We start from the raw sequence: 19,814 nt of genomic DNA, 5'->3' as shown, positions 1-19,814 counted from the left end.
GAAACAGAAAAAAAACAGATGAATGAACACAAAGGATCCTTTAGATCATCTTTTACTGTAGACAGCACATATGAAATATTGGGTGCACATATGAAGACAAACTGAAATTAATTATTTAAATAAAAGGCATCAATTTCAATCAGTACAGAAATAATTTATTGATTAACTATTTAGATGGGCATAAATTTAAAATCAAATTGCTTCCCAAAATAACTGTAGAAGTTCTAAATATTTGGTTTTCTTATCAGTTGGACTTTCCTCCTGTTTTGTCCCTGTAAAGAAATTATTTATACACAATTTGACATTAACTGGATTTCAACAATGGAATTTCGTGCTATCTTAAGAGTGAAATTAGGCTAAAATTCACATCTGCTGTCTTAGTTTCTCTTTTTTAAGAAATGTTACATTTCTTAAATTTAACATGAATCTTTGCAAATTATCATTTCAGGCTGTGCATCTACATCACACACACAAAAAAAGAGCTACAGTTCCACCGCAACAAAATTTCTTCCATTATACCCTTCCTACAGTAAACCCTATTTTCACTGGCTGCATGGAACACTGAGTCATGTAGCAATACCTGTCCCCTACATAGTATTGCAAGCTGCAGGTCAGCTGCCTGTCTGAAAACCAGCATACAAGAAATATGTCTGTTTGGAAATACTTACTGTTGTGAAAAATGCAGAATATGGCAATGTGTAAACTGCGAGAGTACCGCTTATTCTCATTCTACTTGGAAACGGGCCATTAAAGTGGTGCAGGACAGGTCTGAGAACTCAGACACCAGTGAGGTGTGCTTTAGGAGTGACAGAGGTGGGACTTTATCAAGGACCTGCTCTATGTTCGTTCTTGTTTACTTATGTGATTGACAGACTAACAGATGTCTCGATGATTATTATGTTTACAGATGGCATTGTGATCTACAGAAAGAGGACACATGTAGAGGAACAGATAGAAAAGTGATGTATGTATTGGAAAAGAGAGGAGTGACGATTATATCTAGAAATAATTCATATCAATATTAATAAAAACTTCACACATATTTTTTAATTTAAACAAAACCATGCAACAACACTGTTTTGTTCCGTAGATGCTTACTGACTTACAAAGACAGCCCATTTTCTGATGGCTGTGTTAACCAAAATAATGCCTCTTGACAGAGCTCAAACCATCTCAAACTGGTTTCTTGAACATGCTTCAACAGTCACTAGCTCTTAATCAAAAAGCACCTTTGGATATGTGGCTGATAAATATGTAGCAATGGTTTACTGCTATACCAGTACAGATCAACATCTCCAAAAGATGTTTCAAACATCTTGTTGACTATCTCACAAAAAAGTAAAGCAGCGTTATGGGAGTAAGAATTAAGAGGAAATGAGTGTTTAACCTTTTAATAAACAGACGTTTCTAATAAGCTAGGAGAATATCTCTGAGAAACAGACAGAAGAGAAAAATAATTTCATAAGTATAAGAACGATTTGTGGGGTCAAACACAAGGCATACGACTCGACTTTAAGACCTAAGATGACACCATTTTTTTTTTTTTTACTTTGTCCAAATACATAAAGCAGTGTACAAGTCTTATAATTGCTGAGTATAGCAGCAATACCTTTAGTTGCCAGTGGAGAAAATGTACTTTATGCCAAGCTTTCCATAAAAATGTAAAATTATATTCTTACTTGATTGTCAAATTTTAGAGACTGTGTACCCACGAGGAAGCGAATAGAATCAGTCTCAGCTGTTTGGGCCGTAAGTGCACGAGCCTGCAAAACAATAATAATGTATCAATGGATAGAGACGAGTAGATTTGGGCGACAGAAATCAGGTACTACCTACCTGAAACTCGAGACCATATATGACAGGAGCGTCGTCTTCCATCTTTCACCTTGTCGCCAATCGTTTCTTATCCTTTGAAAACCGATTCAATTAATAATTACCTTAAAAATAACTGCATTTGAACCGTGCAGCTAAAAACAAACGACAGTAGCATCACTTCCGTGATTTAAGACAAGCGTATAGTTACATTTCGTAAAAACAGCCTGACAACGTTGCTCCGCGCTTTTCATTTTACGTAAAACAATTTCAAGAATAGTACTCTGTCATCTATGACGATGCTTTTTTGCGTGGCACATGCGCATTACGTTTTCATCCGTCAGTTGCAGTGAGGTAAGAATATAGCAATGTGTTTTAGCTTTCGGTTTATTTTCTGTATTTTAGTCTTGCCGGACTACAAATGCAGTTTGTTGCGTTTATTGAAAAAGCGTCGGTGGCCGTCAGCTAAGCACCAGATAGCGGTTAAGTGAGGGTAAAATATGGTGAATAGCCGGCTAATGTAGCATTAGCCCAATTGCTATGTCAAGAGAGAAACACTTTGAATCATACCCGCATAGCATAAAACAACGTACACTAAATTTACTTTTGTATCTGTATGTCAGTGGCAATGATATGTTTTGTAGCTATTAGAGTTTGTACTGACAGGAAGTCAAGCTTTTCAACTTCCTGAAAGGAAAATAGGGAACATAAGGCAAGGGAGCCATAGGTTTCCTACCCACAGCATTAATAATCTAGAAACTAGGCATATAGAGTTCCATTTAGACGTACTTCTCATTAAATTCAAAGATTGTCAGAAAGCATATTGACGTAAAATTGGAAAAGCACATATTGCATATGTTACATACAGAGCGATACATTTCATTTATTATTTTGTCATTTCTATGATGATTGTGGTTGAAAGCAAATGAAAACTTCCAAGTTCAGTTTTTCAGAAAATTAGAACATTATAAGACCAATACAAAACGGACGATTTTTATTAAGAAATGTCAACATACACAGCCATGGAAAAGACTGGTGACTAGACAGTTGTGCAGTGGACAATCAATGACAAGACGGTTAGACCACAGTTGTTTCAAAAGCAAGCTTATCACCTTGTGCTTCCTCCCTGATTATTAGATGAACTGCCATTTAATATTTAGAAAAAGTCATTCTTATTGGTTTGTTTCTTACTATTATTCTCATACCTTTAAAATCAATTGGATCAGGATTTCAAACTGGTTATGTGGTTCTTAAACTGTGCAGAATTAAAACTTTTATTTTTTGTATTCTTTAATAAACTGAATAAAACCGTATTTTAACATAGATGTTGTGATATATGGACAATCTAACTTTAAAACTGTAATACGTTTGTGTTTCTTCAGGAGCATTAAGATGGACAAAGTGGAAGCTCATGCCCAGCGGCCTGTGTCTTTGGGCATCACGGTTGATGATGAAGCTGCAGTTTCAGAGCCCGCTGCAGAAGCCACCAGTCAGATTCCCTCCGAAGATAGCATCCTTCCCCAAGAAGACAGCATCGATCTGGGCGGCACAGACTTTGTCACACCCCAGGGAGACAGCAGCGCCACACCCACTGAGAGCTTGATGGACAGACTAAATGATCAAATGATGGAGAGCGTCATGATTTCTGACTCGCCTAACAACAGTGAGGAGGACGATGTGGCTCCTATCGACTCCTATCTGGATGGTGGGGAGCCGGAGAATGCAACCCCTGGAAACATAGAGGACGCCAGTGAAATTGGACAGAACACGACAGAGATTAAAGTTTCAGTGGACCAACTGGAACAGGAATGCTCCGAAGAGGAAACAAGAGAGGGGGAGACCGTACAACAGCAAGTCCCAGCTTCTGTCTCACCTCAAGGCGATACTTTGAGTCCAGCTGCTAATTCTGATGATGTTCTAGTCAGAGGGATTAGTCCTAAAGATGAGCCTGTGCCAGTGTGCACCATATTCAGCCAGAGCACCCTGCCGAAGTCGTTGGTGCCCGATGGCTTCCAGCCTACCCTGATCAAGTCCCCCAGCTTTACCATGGGAAGTGCGGGTGGAAGTGATGAAGCTGTGACCCCCAGTAAGCTAACTGCTCCCCTAGTTTGTCAGCCCAGCCCTAGCCTCAGTAAGTTCTTTGCTGACAATGGACAAGCCAATCCAGCCTCTGACTTCTTTGATTCTTTTACTGCTCCATCATCCTTTATTTCTGTCTCTAACCCTAACGCTGACCTTTCTCCTGGGCCTGGCCCGCCACCCATGCCTCTTACCCCTGACCGCCAGCTCTCTTCAGCCTCCTCTATCTCCACCCCAGGAGCGCTTTTAGACTCTGCATCTCCCACGCCTAGCCCAGTGTTTGGCCCTGCTCCCACTGAACCGAACAGCAACTCCCAACCTCTTCCACCCCAGAATCTCCCAGCTCCAAGTCCGGCCCCGGTCCCCACTTCAGCCACACAGGCACAGCCCTTCAACCAGCTCCAAGCTGTGTTCTCAGGGAGTGATGACCCGTTTGCGATTGCGCTGAGCTTGAGTGAGGTAGACAGGCGACATGATGCCTGGCTGCCTTGTGAGGAGACGAGAAAAGTCTTGATATCTGTTGCCACCCAGCAGTACAGCCCTGCATATGCAGAGAGCAACAAACTCACAATGCCTGGGCTGAAATTTGACAACCTGCAGGTAAAGACATTTCAAACTTTTCAATAATTGTACGCATTAAATAAGAGTGACTTTTTATCTGTAGATTCATCAGCTGTTTTCACATGGATTAGTGCAAACATTAGTAAAGGATCAGTCATTATTATCGTTATCAGTCTCATATTTAATGAAATTAGCATTCCTTAAAATTATTTAGCTTGCAAAACCATTCATACCCCATGACCACATTTCTTCACATTACAGCTACTAACCTCAATATTTTTGGGATTTTCTGCAGTAGAGCTGTGAAATGTTTGTCTCTTTCTTAAGATCTCTCACCTTCAGCAGTTCACATGCTATTTTTCTTACCTTCACACAGTACCATTTTGCCCCCTTTCCTACAATGATTTTGTACATCTAAGCAAACCTTTTTCTTAACAATGAACTTAAAGCACGGTTCATTTATTTATTTTTCAGGTATTTTCACAAATTACGGCACTACTGCATATAATGCTACGTAATTGTTTAATGTTTTCTAAGACCTTTTATTACACCAGTTTCATTCATTTTGGTTCTGATCCTTATTTTACCTGCTGACACCTAGAAAAGGACAGATTACCATGTACCATGTATTGAACCAAAGTAGCTAAACATTCTACTGCTGGTAGTTTTTATGCATTGGAAATACAAATAAGACAATTATTTTAATAACTGGTTGATTGATATGGATTCATGCATTGTCAAGTCAAAAACCTGATCAAGTAGTAGAAGTAGTGGGTTTTTTTTTCCAAACAGTTGGGATGGACTCTAGATGCCCTCAATGCCCACAGTAGATATTTTTAGTAGCTGAGATATTAATGCTCGAGGTTTTGGGGACATAATGTAATGGTAAAAATAAGACATTGTGGGTTAACTGTAATCAGTATTGCTTTTTTTTATGCAGGGGGATGCCGTAAAAGACCTCATGCTTCGTTTATTGGGAGAGCAGGCAGCCATGAGGCGTCAGGTCCTCACCGCCAACTCTGTGGAGCAGTCCTTCATCGGCCTCAAGCAGCTCATTGTAAGTGGTTTACCATCTTTTTGTTTATGAACAATCGGTGAAGCGTCACGTCTTAAAAAGCTGAACATTGTAAAAGGTTTCAAGTCAAAAAGTAGACTTGAAATAATTTAAATATACAGTGCCTTGCAAAAGTATGTATACCCCTTGAATTGTGATAAAATATAATAATAATAATAATAATAATAATAATCTGATAAATATATAATATAATAGTGAAGTGGAAAGACAAAATCTTATGTCAAGAATTTTCTCATTTATAAGATGTCTGCAAAGTCTTGCACAAGATGAAATGGTGCTGTTGGAAAAAAAATGCTTGTTTTACCACAAGTCACATAAGGGACAAACACAAGGAAGAAGGTGCCCTGGTTACCTAAACTAAACTCCACATAACACTGTGCCATAATGCAAAAGTGTTTGCATCATGGCAAACACTTTGGTGGCAGCATCATACTGTGGGGATGCTTTTTGTCAGTCAGGATAGACAATTTTGTCAGAGTTGATTAGACATTGGGTGGCACTAAATACTTTAGACGGAAGCAGAGCAACTTCTTCTCAAAGTACAGCTAGAACAATACGGAATGGTTTAGCTCAAAGTATATAAATATGATGAAATGGCGCTGTCAAAGTCCTGACCCAAATTGAGATTCAGTGGCAACGCTGAAAAAATGATGTTCGTAGATGCTCCCATTTAATCTGCTCTCATTCTGTTTTGCAAAACTGTCTGTTTCTAGATAGATCAGGTAGAGGCAAACCCCAAAAGACTTAAGCCAGCTTAAGTCAATATTCTTTTCTGCCCATTTCAGGATAATGAACTGCCTTGTGTTTGTTGATCATAAAATTATTCAGATAAAAATAAAATATGTTAATATTTTATCAACTCTCTATTCTGTAGGTACACCTGATGGTCTGGAAAGTAAAAATATTTAGCATTTTATTCAAATCTACTTTCGAGGCTGAAGTCTAATTATTTTAACAGACAGTGACAATCTTATTTATCCTCCAAAACATTTAAGTTCCAGAATGCAGGATATTCTATAGGATCTCGTTTTTATTTGAAGGGCACCTTGAATTTTAATGATGTAATGAGCTGCCCACTTCATCCATCATATAAACTGTTAGCCAAAGAGACAAACCTAGATTGGACTGTGAAAAGTTTTGTTCCATGCTGCAGACTTCAGATGTTTGATTTGGAGAATATGCAAGTCTTACGTAAGGCTCCTCAATGAGTCCCGGTGCTAAACATCATTACTCAAGCACAGGCGCTGTCATGAAGCTGCACTTCACTTTCTGGAGGTAAATGACAAAGCTGCAGTAAGTTACCACAGCTTGGCATTCTGTGGCATCTACAGACTGTCTGACCTTTGGACACTCAGCCTGTAAACGTCAGTGATCCTGCTGAAACTGCCACCAGGTTTGGTCTCAGCTGACTGAAAACAGTGAATCACTCACCTCCTTTCGGTTCAGATTATAGTTCTTCATCTGCCGAGCATAAAAATGCGTGACTTTCTGTGTGACCGTGCAGTCTCACCTCATTCCTTTTTCCTGCTGCCGTCTATCCATTTTCCCACCGCCACCCCAGCCTTGATGCGTTCCCTCCATCACAATTCATGACCCACACATGACCCTGAGAGACAGTTGTTATTTAAGACATATGCACAGCAGCTTCGGCAGACAGTGTTATAGAGTGGGAAGGGAGGGGTGGAGCGAGGAGATGGAGAGGCAGAGATCCACTCGGCTCACAAGTTCTTTTCTCCTGCTGTGCCCATGTATTATGCATGGGACTGCTGTGCATATTTCAAGGGCCTTCTGGACTCGGTGTATATATAAACACACACAAGCTGGTACTTTCAGTTTCCCTTCCACTGCACTATATCTTGTAGGTGAGTGCATGTGTTTGAGTGTATGTGTGAGAGGATCATATGCCGTCTGCTGATTGGTGTGGGTGGCTCCCTGGAGCACCGGCTGAGCGAAAGGGGAGAACTGGGGAGCCGGTAAGGTAATGCAGCCCTACAGCAGAGATGGCAAAGAAGGAGAAAGAAAGTAGTGGTGTGTGTGAGTGAGATGTATAGAGACGGAGGAGGGCTTCACCTGGCCTTAAGCATAAACAAAGGTTGTACCCGGCATTATATATGTAGGGCTTATTGGACACTTTGATGCTGCTTTATCCTAAAAGAAACTCATGAAAGTTTGCGGTTTTAAAAAACTAGGGCAGCTGTTGGAACTGTAAGATATATACATTAGCAAAATGTCAATGTAGCAGGGGACTGCTTGAAACTCTGAGGCCTTTAAAAGACATGTAGGTGGACTTTATTTAGTATTACTGAAGGTAATTGCATTTTATGCTGGGCTGTCATCCTAAAGGTTCTGAATACAAATTAAAAGGTAAAACATGCATCATTCTCTTTCGGCTTAACAATTATGCACCACTTGGAAATAACCTATCACATGAAATCCAAATGTAATACATTAAAGTTTGTGGTTGTCAACGAGACAAAATCATGTTGAAAGAAACATGAATATTTTTGCAAGACACTTCAAATTGCCACAACTTGTTTTGTCAGGTTTAACATCTAATGTATGATTTAATGATACTTTGCAGCCTACACAGATGAAAAAAGTAGTGTTTTTTAAATGTTTATAAAAAAACATCTCAACTACTTGTTACTACTTGGTTTTTACATTGAATCTGTTGGTGTTGAACAACGGCATGGTATTAGCTATTAGCTAATAATTGACTCCTAGTTTGAAACGTTTCTTTCACAGTTTTAATCTTAACTTTACCTTTAAGCATCAAAGATAAATCATGTTGTGTTTTAGGCTACTAATTTGATTCGGCATTACTTTGTGGCAGGCTTTTTACCCTTATTACCCACTAAGCTCTACCACATTAATAAAAAAAAGTAGTATTCTGCAGACAATTCTGTTTTCTAAAAACAAGGAAATTCTATGTTTTCAGTAGAATTTTTATTATTAGTAAAAACCTCAGAAATAAAACTGAGAAAATGAGCTTGAAACTTTGAAAGTTTAAAGTTTGAACGTTATCAAATTAATTATGAGTCAAACTGGTTGTTTGACCAGTTTCTATGGCTGATGCCTGTAGAATAAAAATAAAGTCCAGATATTTGATGTTGATTAGTTTTACTCTGTAAAATGTATATTGTTTTTAATAAGTCATGTTTGTGGCATAAGGATTATGCTAAGACATCAATCGTATGGCAGGTGGTGAGGAGCTCCAGAGGAGTAAGAGGCTCCAGTCCAGATGATATCATGAGAGCAAATTGCTCAGAGATCTTTAACTGTTTTGAAATTATTGCTGACTAAGCTACAACTAATTCAACGAAATGTCTGTTTGCATAATTTTTTGTTGTTGCTGAGTTGTCAGGTTAGCAATAGTTTACTGTTTTTAAATTGTAAACTGTTGAAACTCAAAAAGTGTGCTTTTGTTGATTGTCACTGATTAATTAGACTGTGTACCTCACAGATGTTTCCTTTTTGGGCTTATTGCCTGATCTGCCTCTGATTGGCTTAAATGTTTTCTTGTCTCTCTCTATATGTATATTGATTGGTCTTTAATCTGCAACAAGCTGACTGTGGCATGTAGCCAAAATTAATCAATTTTGCACAAATTAGAAAACTGGGTTTTTTTTAGATTCTTCAGCACCATGCACTGATCTACTCTACCTTTTTTCACCCTGGAGTTGTGCATACTTTCCACTCTGACTGTTGAATGTAACTTGAGAGCCTTTGATTAATGTGGTTGTGTGCAATTATTTATCTTCCCCATCTCTCCTGCTTCTCTCCCTGAATTTGTAACATGATCATGCACCCACAGCTTTAACTGACATATATTTGTTGAAATGCACAGGAAAAGGGTCTGTATAAAACACATATACATAGTTTCGTTGTCAATCCTCTAATCAAGATCACTTTCACTGATGTATGGATCAGACAGCTTCTTCTCCGTTTCCTGCCTTCTCTTTTTGAATTCTACTGATTTACTTACTAATAAATTATGAAATTTCTAAACTTCTGAGATCAAACAAGCTCGTAGATCAAAGCTGCCGAAGGTGATGTATCTCAAAGAGCTGGGAGGGAAGGTTAAAAACGAGAATATGAGAGGACGTGCACAAGCAAGCAGAACATGCACCCACACACACCATTACTCATACGCAGACAGGGAAATGAACATGTCAGAATGCTGCTGGCCGTTAAAAGCAGATTATGGGTCAAGACGTCCAATCAATCATATGGTGCGGAAACATGGGACAGCCCCTTCTTGTACCTTCTACCTGCTCTTCAGACGTCTGATTGGACAGCCACATTCCTGTGTCTAACCTGTATTTACTTCATGACATTATACATTATCTGATGTTTGCTGTCAGCCGTGATCCTCCTCAGTTTATGGCATTTTGCTCGGGTGACATTAGTGCTTCTTTAATAGGGCTGCATTCATGTGCGTTCGTTGCAGAGCCCCGCTATGAGCTGGCAGAATGAGTCATGCTGCAGAGTCTTGGAGTGACTGCACCCTATGGCACCATCAGTGCTCCCTTTATTCATATATACACTCACACGTTTATAGCACACACAAAGATGTCCTAAAAACAGCCAAATATATATATATATATATAAGAATAGTCAGTTTTCTCTTCTTTGGATATATCTAGAGGTCTGATTTCATACACACAATCAGTTTCCTTGCAGATAAAATTTACACTGAAGAAAAACTTTACCACTACTTTACAGATCTGATGAGATGTCTTTGATGCACCTGCTTAAAGGAAAATAACTGCCTTCGGACTAAAAAAAAAAGCTTAAAAATATCACTACTGTTTAACTGTGGAGATGTTTTAAAGAATTTCTTTCTTACTTGCTTTTCTTTGTGACCCTTCTTCCATTCTTGTTTCCTTCCTTCCTTTTACTTTCTCATGTCCTTCTTTCTTATATCCTACTCTCCTTCATTGGGTCATAAACCCTCCCTGTCCTCCAGTCATTTCCCTGTTCTCATCCTTCTTTCTTTCTCTTTTTTATCAGTTCCTCATTTCTTCCTTTCTCTGCTTTTTCCTTCCTTCATTGGACACCCTTCTTACACCCTTCTTTTGTTTTTCTGTCCTTTCTTGTTTCCTTCCTTATTTCCTTGTGTCCTTCCTTCCATTTGTCCCACCTCCATTCCTAGTGTTCTTCTTTCCTAACATTTTTTCTTGTGTCTTGCCTCCATTCCATCTCTATATGCCTTCTTGCTATTGTACTATTTGTCTGTTTGTTTTTGCTTCCTTATTCAAAGGAAGCAAAGATATGTATTTCTATATTTCCTTCCTTCTTTTTGTATTTCCCGATCTCCTTCCATACATCTTTCCTTGTGCCCTACCTATTTCCTTCTGACCTTCCTTGCGTCCTACCACCCCTTTCTGTACTTCTTCCTCTCTTTTTTTACTTTGTCATTTCCTCTCTCTCCTTTGTTCTTTTTTTCTTTCTCATGTCTTCTTTGTTTCTTTTTTCTTCACTTTTCCATCCTTTAATTCTTTTTTTCTTTTCTTCATTTCTTGTGCCTGTACTTCTTCTCTGCCTTTATTAACCTTCCTTCTTCTCTTCTTTCTTTCCTTTGTTCCCTGTCTCCATTTCTTCCTAGCTTCCTAGCATCTTTCTTTGTTTCATTCCTTCCTTCCATCGTTCTTCCCTTGCATCCATTTGCACACTTTGCTCACTGTAGAAATATATTTCTTCAATTTGTAGTCAGTGTTCACGGTGGAGTCTGTAGTGAAGTTTAAAAAACTGAATCAGGAAACTTAAACTTTTACATAAAGCATTTATGTTGGAACCCTGTTATACATTTAGTCCTTAATTCAGATATTAGAAGAACTGTGAATACAAAACTTTGCACTCAATTGTTCAATGTTTGTAAGAAATCATTAAACAAAGCTTAGATAAGCAAAATTATCTAACTGTCTGACCAGCAAGTGATAAAAAAAAAAAAAAAGAACTCTTAAGTGCATGTTTATTTGGTCCTTAAAGGAACTGTAGCTGTTGATGACACTGGATAATCTATGCACAGTTCGGGACTGCTTCTCTAGCCTTCTCTCTTTGTCTTCCAGTGACCTCGGTCTCCTCTCTTGTCCCGACTGTGGCGTGGTCAGCAGTGAGCTTGTCTCTGGCTCAGCACCACCCAGGGCTGGCCTCATCTGTCCCCTTCATTAGCAATCACCCACCTCCTCTCTTTCTCATCCCCTCTTTCTCCAACGTCTTTGTCTCTCTCCTTCTTTCCTCTTTGCTGCCCGCCAGAGAATCTAACCTCTCCTTCCTCCCACAGTTTGACGCCGTCTGGGCCGGAGGCCAGCGTGTATGTTTGTGTGTGTCATTGCGTGTGCAAGGAAAGAGCGAGAGAGAGAGAGAGAAAGAGACCGAGACCCACCTCGACTCGTTCAGACAGCCTCCTCATAATGACTCCAACGACCCAGCTGCTGCATTGCACTTTGATATCATTGCCCTAACCTTTACTTGTCATTATCATAACCTTTCTACATAGCTGTCATTTCCACCTCTAGTTACTCTCACAGACCGGGGTCTGAGAAACGCACTGTCAGCTTTTGTTGCGCTGAAGGGCATGTTTAAACCTTAGCAGAAGCTTTTCTCACCTTGCTCTATGTACAGTGGCTGTGGCCATATGATCCTTGTTGCAAAGTGCAGGTAAACTTCACCCTGTTGCTTACCAACACAGTGCCTTCTGACATCTCAGGAGTGACACTGACAGAAATGGTTTAGGAAATGTTGAAGTAGAATATGACACTTTATGGCGGTATGTCATTGCCAGTATGCCGGTGTATGGGACTTACAGCTAGTGCTTCACATTTAGTCCCCCTGGCACAGACTGCTGCACAATAGTACATTGGTTGAGATGACTGACAGAGAAGTCTGCAGTCTCAAATCACATGGTGCCAAATTTTAAGTCGGCCTGCTGTTGGATTTTAACATCTTCCTCACATTGATTTCAATATGGTGATAAATGGCCCGTTTTACTAGAATAAAGAACAATGATAGTTATTTATTGCTATGATGCGTTTGCATCATACCACCACAAATCACAAGTGTTTTTTATGTAGTTGTAATTTGTGGAAGTGCCCTCACTTTTTAGATAGTGTATGATCAAACCAACAACTCTAATTTAATAATGATTAGATTTTGTTTCAAGTTGTACAACATTCTTAACATTCTTATGGTTTATATACCATGTAATATTTACATCGTTTTATCAAGTAGGCTTTGTGCACACAGAAATCATCAAATTTAAGCAAATTCTAGAATTTAAAATTTTTTTTTGCTCATTTTGAAGGAGAATTAAAGTAGGTTCATTGACTTTCTTATGAAGCACCTCGTGGAAAATCAATGCTACCTCCTGAACATTTTCTATATTTTTTATGTTACAAACATACCTCATTCATACCCATAATTTGTGTGGATTTTATTTGACATAAAGTTGTGCATAATTATTAAGTGCACATTTAAATAATGAAATTCCTGCACATTCTGCTATTTATAACAACTCGAGCTTTGCCAGGTTGGATTAAGTTCATTTGTAAATATCAATTTGCAAAGGTAAAAAAAAAAAAGAATACATAGTTATCTTCACAAAGGGACCAAGGCTTGCATGTACTCCAACAGGTTCATGAACAGCAGCTTGTTTAATTTATGTATGCTTTTTCAGGGGTTTTTTGGATGATTTTTCAGTGGAGAGTAAATTACTGTGTTTTGGTTGATTATGTAGAATACTTTGAAATTCATTGAAGTCTGAAGCCTTAATGTGATAAAAATGTAAAAAGAAAAAAAAAGTTCAACAGTTATAAATAACTTTCTCTCACTAGATTTTCAGTTTTAGTTTCCATGTCAACTAGCATCTTCACCTCTGTGTGTTGTGCTCTACGGATAAAGACTTGCCTACTTCGTGAGCCGTTGATTGCAGATCAGGGTGTGCACACAGCTCTGAAAGCTGTCCTCCGTAGCACTCTCTGACGGGAATAAGAAATGCCGTTACTGTTGACAACCAAGCCATCAGGCACTATCCAGTTGCCCACAACTCAATCAGTGGCTGATGTTACCCAGAGGAACCTCACTTACAACATGAAGCAGTGTTGAGCCAACTTGGGGAGTATTATTGGGAGTTTTCTTGCAAGCTATGTGCAAGTACAGTGTATTAACGTGGTGTTTTATGTTGCCTTGTGTCTCACCATCTCTCTGTGATACTGTTTGAAGAGTCAGAGTGATTGCCTGTGGGAGACAAAACGACTGCTTTGTGAACTGCATATCAGCACAGTAACCATCCCTCAGCTGGGGGGCAATATCTGTCCCCTGGTTCAAGTGTCCGCAGGCCAACAACAGAGGCATCAAAGAAGAGCTAGCCAATGACTGGCATACACTTTTAGGATATTACTATATCTTCCTACAGCCTCAGTGTAATCCAAAATGCAGAAGCTTAATTGAAGTAGCACTGGAGCTCCCTGTGTTAACCGGGGCTGGTGTGAGGAAGCCCTTTTAAGTTTGATTCGCCTGGAGGCCCCTGGTCTTGTGAGAGAGAGCAAGTAGGCGTTCGTTTGTTCATCAGGCTTTGTTATGCAGAGGTTTTTTTTTTTTTCAAACTCACCAAAGGATAGACACACTGAACTTCCGATCTTCAATACAATTAAGAAGCATCACCCCTTTTAACTGGCAAAGAAACTAATTATGTGTGTTTGTGTGTCTGAGGGAGTGAAGGAGGACATTATCTGTGCACATTTTTATTTCACACATTTGCATGGGTGTGTGTCAGAGTTTGGGTGAACCATTTTTAGTCAGACTTGTTAATTACTAATTGGCTTGTTTTGTGTAGCTTTATACATACTGAAAGCATTTTATCTGCAAGATATTTTAAGTAGCTATGCTACTTTTTAATTCCTTAATAGCCTTTCTTCATGTCCTTCATCCTTGTAGTGTTTTAAGCTAATGCAAACATATCAGCCATTAAAACAAGATGAAAAATATAACTTTCCTGCACTGTCTGAGACATGACAAAAAGAATCCCAACACACATATTGAGCTTCTTATTTGATAAGACTCGCAATAAATCACTATGGTAATGCCTCCTTATTTCGTTTGGGGTGGAGCTGATTATGAATTATTGCTAAGTCATTTAAGCTGTGCTAAATTATTAATCACCATCAGTCTATTGCTTAGATTTTTTTATTCCGCCGCTGATGTTGTGTTAATTGAAATTATTCAAGCCCTTGATTATCATAAAGGTCAAAACAAAGAGGGAAGTGATCGGACAAGGAATTCTTTCTTCTGTTGTTTTTTTTTTTCCAAATGAAATTTAGTCAACAGACGGTCATGTCTGCTTCTGAGATTCCTTAAACTGTCCTACAGGGTTTTTTGAGATTTTCACTTCAAAGTTAAATGTATATTATCAGTTTACCATAAGTACTGCAATGTATATTTTGCCTGTAAGGATCAGAGTTTAACATCTGTCAGGATGGTATTTTTATATGCTGTACTGCTCTATTCAGATGGCAGAACATTTGAGAACACTTTGTATCAGCCTATATTTCTGCTTGGGACATTGTTGGAGTCTTGTTTACATCTTTTTGCCTGACATCTGACAGTATTGTGAATGGAGGGATATCACATTCAGGATTTGTTCAGCTGAAGCTGGATCATTTTCTGTCGCTGTATTATCCCTTTTAGGGGTGTTCCTTAGGGCTCAATCCTTGGTCCAGCATTATTTTCTATAAATATGAATAATATTGGTTACATTTCTGAGACAAAATTACTGATTATCAGAACTTCAATACCTTTACAGATGGTTCTCTGTTCTTTTTACGTAATAATATGTTTGAACCATCTTTTTTGACACTAAAGGCAGTTTCTTGTGATACATTTTTGTCCACCTTCATTCACTCTTCTAGTGTTCAATGCAGTAATGCAGTCTTTCTGTGTGTGATGTTATCAGTCATCTGCCACTCTCTAGTTACAGAGTGTGCTATAAATACCCCATGCATAAACATGGAGTGTGTTTCTAATTCTTGTTTGCTGCTCATCATTGCATTTTTGCATTTAACCCAAATTCCTTACCTGACTTCCAGCTTGTTTGTGTTGCCTGTTGACAGCTGCAACGTTATTGCTGCTAATAATATTTTGTTGATGATTATTAACTGAAGGAATTTTGTTTAAATTACCTTACAAACTGCATTTTGCTCAGTTGGTAAGGTCATTTAAAGCTGTAGATGGAATCATTTAAAAATGTACAAATTCACCTGGACAGCAGCTCATATTTTTTCCCTCCTCATATTCATAGCGCTGCACAGCATCAGGAAATCTTGCAATAGCGATAATATTGGTAAACATTGTGATATCTGATATGATATGTACCTTTTATTCTCCTTTTCACTCTTTCTCATCTTTGCATCCTTCAGTTTTTGACCTTTTGCGTTTTGGGTAATCTCATCTGTCTCCAGGGTGAGCATCGGTTGCCATGAAACTCTTAACTGGCTAAGCATTACATTAGCATGTAAAATATATGTTCATAATACTTGGAAGGTTTCAGGCAACAGTTATTGCACTCCTAACAGTGTTTTGCAATATGAATGTTTCGCATACTCATGTTGTCAATGTATTTGTAATATATTGGGCTGCCTGACTTATTCAGATTGCATGAGAGCAGTGGGGGACGTCTTAAATGTTTCTGAAATATATGCCACTGTTTGTAAAGACACAGAATGGTTTCTTTTTCTTCAGTTGGCTAACAAGGATTAAATTGGAAATAAAAAGAAAATACTTAGCTTAGAACTGCTCCTCATATGGCCTGCAGCAGCAGGTTCACAGACTAATGGACCTCATTCATCCTTTAGTCGGCAGCAAAATCAAAAAGATGCACAATCTCAGGAAATAAAAGTACTCTATATTTTTTTTCTTCATAACTCTATCTAGATTTGTTCTTTTAATTTTATTCGTAGTGTTGCACAAATGATTTCTGAGATTGGACAATTTTCTATAATCAATAAAGGCAAATTGTGTTCTAATAGAGGAAGTCAGTGTGGCTTAACCCCTGATCTCTGGCTGAGTTTCAGCGAGTCTGACCTAAAAGATAAAGCAGCCTATGTCAGGCAGGTAGAATAAGGCTAGCCGACCAAATTGGCCTTGAGAAATTGAAAATATAAAACATGTTATATCTGACATTGCAATGAGCACTGGCAGCAGGAGCAAAGACCCTTTATGTTCTAAATGTTAGATTAGCATCTGGATTCAGTCCCGCTTGTGATTGTTCGTATAGTTTCTTTTCATCAGTGAGGTCAGACCTTGGTCTGCTCAAATTTAAATCACAGCGAGCCTCAGATGTCTGTTATTATCTCACTCGAAGGGCGCTCACATTACATCTTCAGCGGAGTCCTGACCCTGTCACCTTGCCACTCGAACAATGCAGGCCGTTAGCTCGCTTCTCAAATCACCACCTCCTTTTTCAGCTCTAATGTTTGGTTTGGTTCAAGGCCTAAAATTACAGGGTGGTGTAAGATAATATCAGAGCAGTGAGTTATGCAAGGCTGTGATGCTGCATCGTTGCATAAGGACTGAGCTGAAGTTCACTTATTGAGGTTTTGGCACTTTTTTTCTTTTCTTTTTTTGGACTATCCGCTTTGCGTAAACTGTCTCCTCCACATTTTGCTGTCTGCTCCGCTGGCCACTGTCTCTAGACTCTGAGATCCTGTTTTAGTTTTTATAGTTTTGCTTGTTTCCCCCCCTGTAGCCAGCTTTAAAACCTTTATTGTGCCTCTATTAATGTCGGCCAGATTTCTTTCATCCACATCCCGTTCTTGCGCCTCTGAACCACCTTATCCCTTTCTGCCCCGTCTCCACTGTGTGTCTGTGTGTGTATGTTGAGGAATGCAGCTATCGCACAACAATCAGCCTAAATCCCAGCCTCACGAAGACACTTAAGAGTCGAACGCTTGCTCACCTGTCTTGTTTTTATGCCCTGTGGCAGGGCAGCGGTGTACTGTAGCAGGATGTGCTTGTGTGTGAGTGAGTGCAGCTGCTTTTGGCCATCCACGCAGCCTCCTCGTTTTCAGCTTCATTTCCCCCCCTAATGAAGATTCAGAGGCAGTGCAGCTACTGGCGCAGGGCAGGAGAACTGAGCGGAGGAGGGCGGGACGAGGAAAGAGCAAAGCACGAGGAAATGACAGCAGGAGGATGAGGGAGGGAAAAATTAGACCGCGATGAAAGGGAGAGGAAGTGGGAAGATGGAGGGAAAACAAATGTGGGAGAAGCATGGAAAAGGAAAGGAAGAAAGGATGAAGTGGGAAGAGAGCATCTACAACAGAGAGGGACAAAGAGAACGCTGATGAATTTTGCGATAAAGATGACTAGAAAGAAAGTTACCCCCTCTCTTTCGCTGTCTCCTAATTAGCTCTCTGGCTGTGATGAATGGCGCGGCACTTAGGACCCAATCGGCAAGCCGACCTTGTCATGTGTGCTGATGGGGTGGGGTGACTCTCACACCTCCGCCTCCTCTTTCCCCTTCTCTCTATTGTACCACCTCCTGTGGAAGCAGATGCTGCTAATATCTGGGTCTGTGTGTGTTCGTATGCATATTCACTCCTTCTCTGGGTTTTAGCGCGCTCTTATGGCTTGTAAATCAGCACGTGAAAACGCAGCCGTTGTTTAATTTGCTGTGTATTCTATATATCAGGCTTAGATATAGTGATATTATCATTGACGTTAGCATATGTCTACACAAGTACATCCTCAAACATCAGCGAATCCCCGTAAGTCTATTCCTATCAGCACATGTGGTTATTGTGATGATCTGCTCTTGATGCAAAAAAACAGTAAAAACAAGAAATTTATATGGAGATGAATACTGTTGCGCTCCTCTATAGCTTGCTGCATCTGTTCCACAAAAAATAAATAGAACTTTGAAGATTATTTTGATGTTCATTTTTCAGTTTGCTTTATTTAATAATTCTTGGTGTGGAATAATGAAATAAAAATTTCAGACCAAGTGTCTGAAAGTAACCAAGGTACTTTGGGTTATCTTTGGAAATGACTGGATAAAGAAGCGTAAATAAAATTAGAACGCGATGAAAGTGAGAGGAAGTGGGAAAATGGTACATTTTTATTAGTACCATGATTACCATCTTCATCACAGGATACAACTTAGGATATTTTAAGCTTTGTAATTAATTTTGATCTTATATTACCTAGACACAAAGAGACAGCAGTTTTTAGCTGGAATGACATCACCAAACAAACTTATATGAGAATATAAATAGATCAGAACTCCAAGTTCCATAAAGTTATAGTAATATTTTTTGAGAAACAAAAATATTAGGACAAATGTGGTGGGGAAAAAAGAGCACTTTTGAAAAAAAAAAAAGTGGCTATCCAGTAAATGTTTATATCTCTTGCTGTCTTCCTTCCTTCAGTGTTTCCTATTTTTATTTCTGAGTATTTGATTGATTAAGACACCTTTTCTTAAAACCACCATATGATAAGTATATTTTTGGACTATTGACTAGTCCAAAGGGGTAAAACATTAAGCCGAATCCATTTTCAAGAAAAAAAAAAAAAAGCTGTAAGAATTGAGCTCCACTTTTTTCTCGTCTTAGATTAAAATTGGATTCATCATGCTGTTTTTGCTCTTTCTTTAATACGATCAACATGATTTTCTTTATTCATACAGACACAAACCCACATATTGTAATAAACCTCCAACTTTCAGGTGTATAATTAGTTTTAGCTAAAGAACTCCAGGATGACTTTAAGCTAAAAGTCCAGTTTGTTTCCCATTTCTACTGTATTGTCTGTATTCTACTCGTTCCATAGGAGATGTTTTCCTCTATTTGTCTAATATTTCAACATCTAAAAGCTCTGAAGCTCCCGCTGGTCTTTTTTCCATAACAAATAAGCAGTAGAAACAAGGATTGAAGTTTGGTTTTCCATTCTGGATTCATATTTCTAGAACTTTGCAAATGCATGTGTGAATGAGAGAAAGAGCCTGAAAAAAGATCAGTTTGCAATGCAGAATTATTGAACTACAGAGCTGTCATTAGAGGAAAGCAGAAATGTTGCTTCAGACAAAATGCATGATTCATAGTAGAGTCAGTCAATCAGTGTGGCGCTCTCCCCTGACATGTTCAACTCTTCTCCCCCACAGAGCACTAAGAACTGGCGGGCTGCTGTGGATCTGACAGGACGGTTGTTGACAGCTCACGGTCAGGGATACGGAAAGGCCAGCCAGTCAACCTCTCACACCACTGACTCACTGCAGGTAGTGACTTCTCTTCATTCA

The 19,814-nt window shown here is 39.0% G+C and overlaps 2 protein-coding genes across 2 annotated transcripts in view; one reads left to right on the top strand and one right to left on the bottom strand.

Annotated features, from left to right (window-relative positions):
- eipr1 (EARP complex and GARP complex interacting protein 1) overlaps positions 1-2,004 on the bottom strand; it is a 52,325-nt gene extending 50,321 nt beyond the window's left edge. Inside the window, exons 1-2 of the mRNA XM_008399624.1 lie at positions 1,837-2,004; positions 1,680-1,763 (exon numbers count right to left, since the gene is read on the bottom strand). Of these exons, the coding sequence (XP_008397846.1) occupies positions 1,680-1,763; positions 1,837-1,878 (126 nt within the window). The 5' untranslated portion in view covers positions 1,879-2,004. The remainder of the gene's footprint in view (positions 1-1,679; positions 1,764-1,836) is intronic.
- Positions 2,005-2,077: 73 nt separating this feature from the next.
- trappc12 (trafficking protein particle complex subunit 12) overlaps positions 2,078-19,814 on the top strand; it is a 29,109-nt gene continuing 11,372 nt past the window's right edge. The window contains exons 1-4 of the mRNA XM_008399625.1: positions 2,078-2,166; positions 3,195-4,491; positions 5,393-5,509; positions 19,680-19,793. Coding sequence (XP_008397847.1) covers positions 3,205-4,491; positions 5,393-5,509; positions 19,680-19,793 — 1,518 coding nt within the window. The 5' untranslated portion in view covers positions 2,078-2,166; positions 3,195-3,204. The remainder of the gene's footprint in view (positions 2,167-3,194; positions 4,492-5,392; positions 5,510-19,679; positions 19,794-19,814) is intronic.

The sequence above is a fragment of the Poecilia reticulata genome, linkage group LG22 (assembly GCF_000633615.1).
Source record: "Poecilia reticulata strain Guanapo linkage group LG22, Guppy_female_1.0+MT, whole genome shotgun sequence".
NCBI lineage: Eukaryota > Metazoa > Chordata > Actinopteri > Cyprinodontiformes > Poeciliidae > Poecilia > Poecilia reticulata.
Note: the sequence above shows the minus strand (reverse complement) of the source record. Positions and strands in the feature narration are given on the sequence as shown.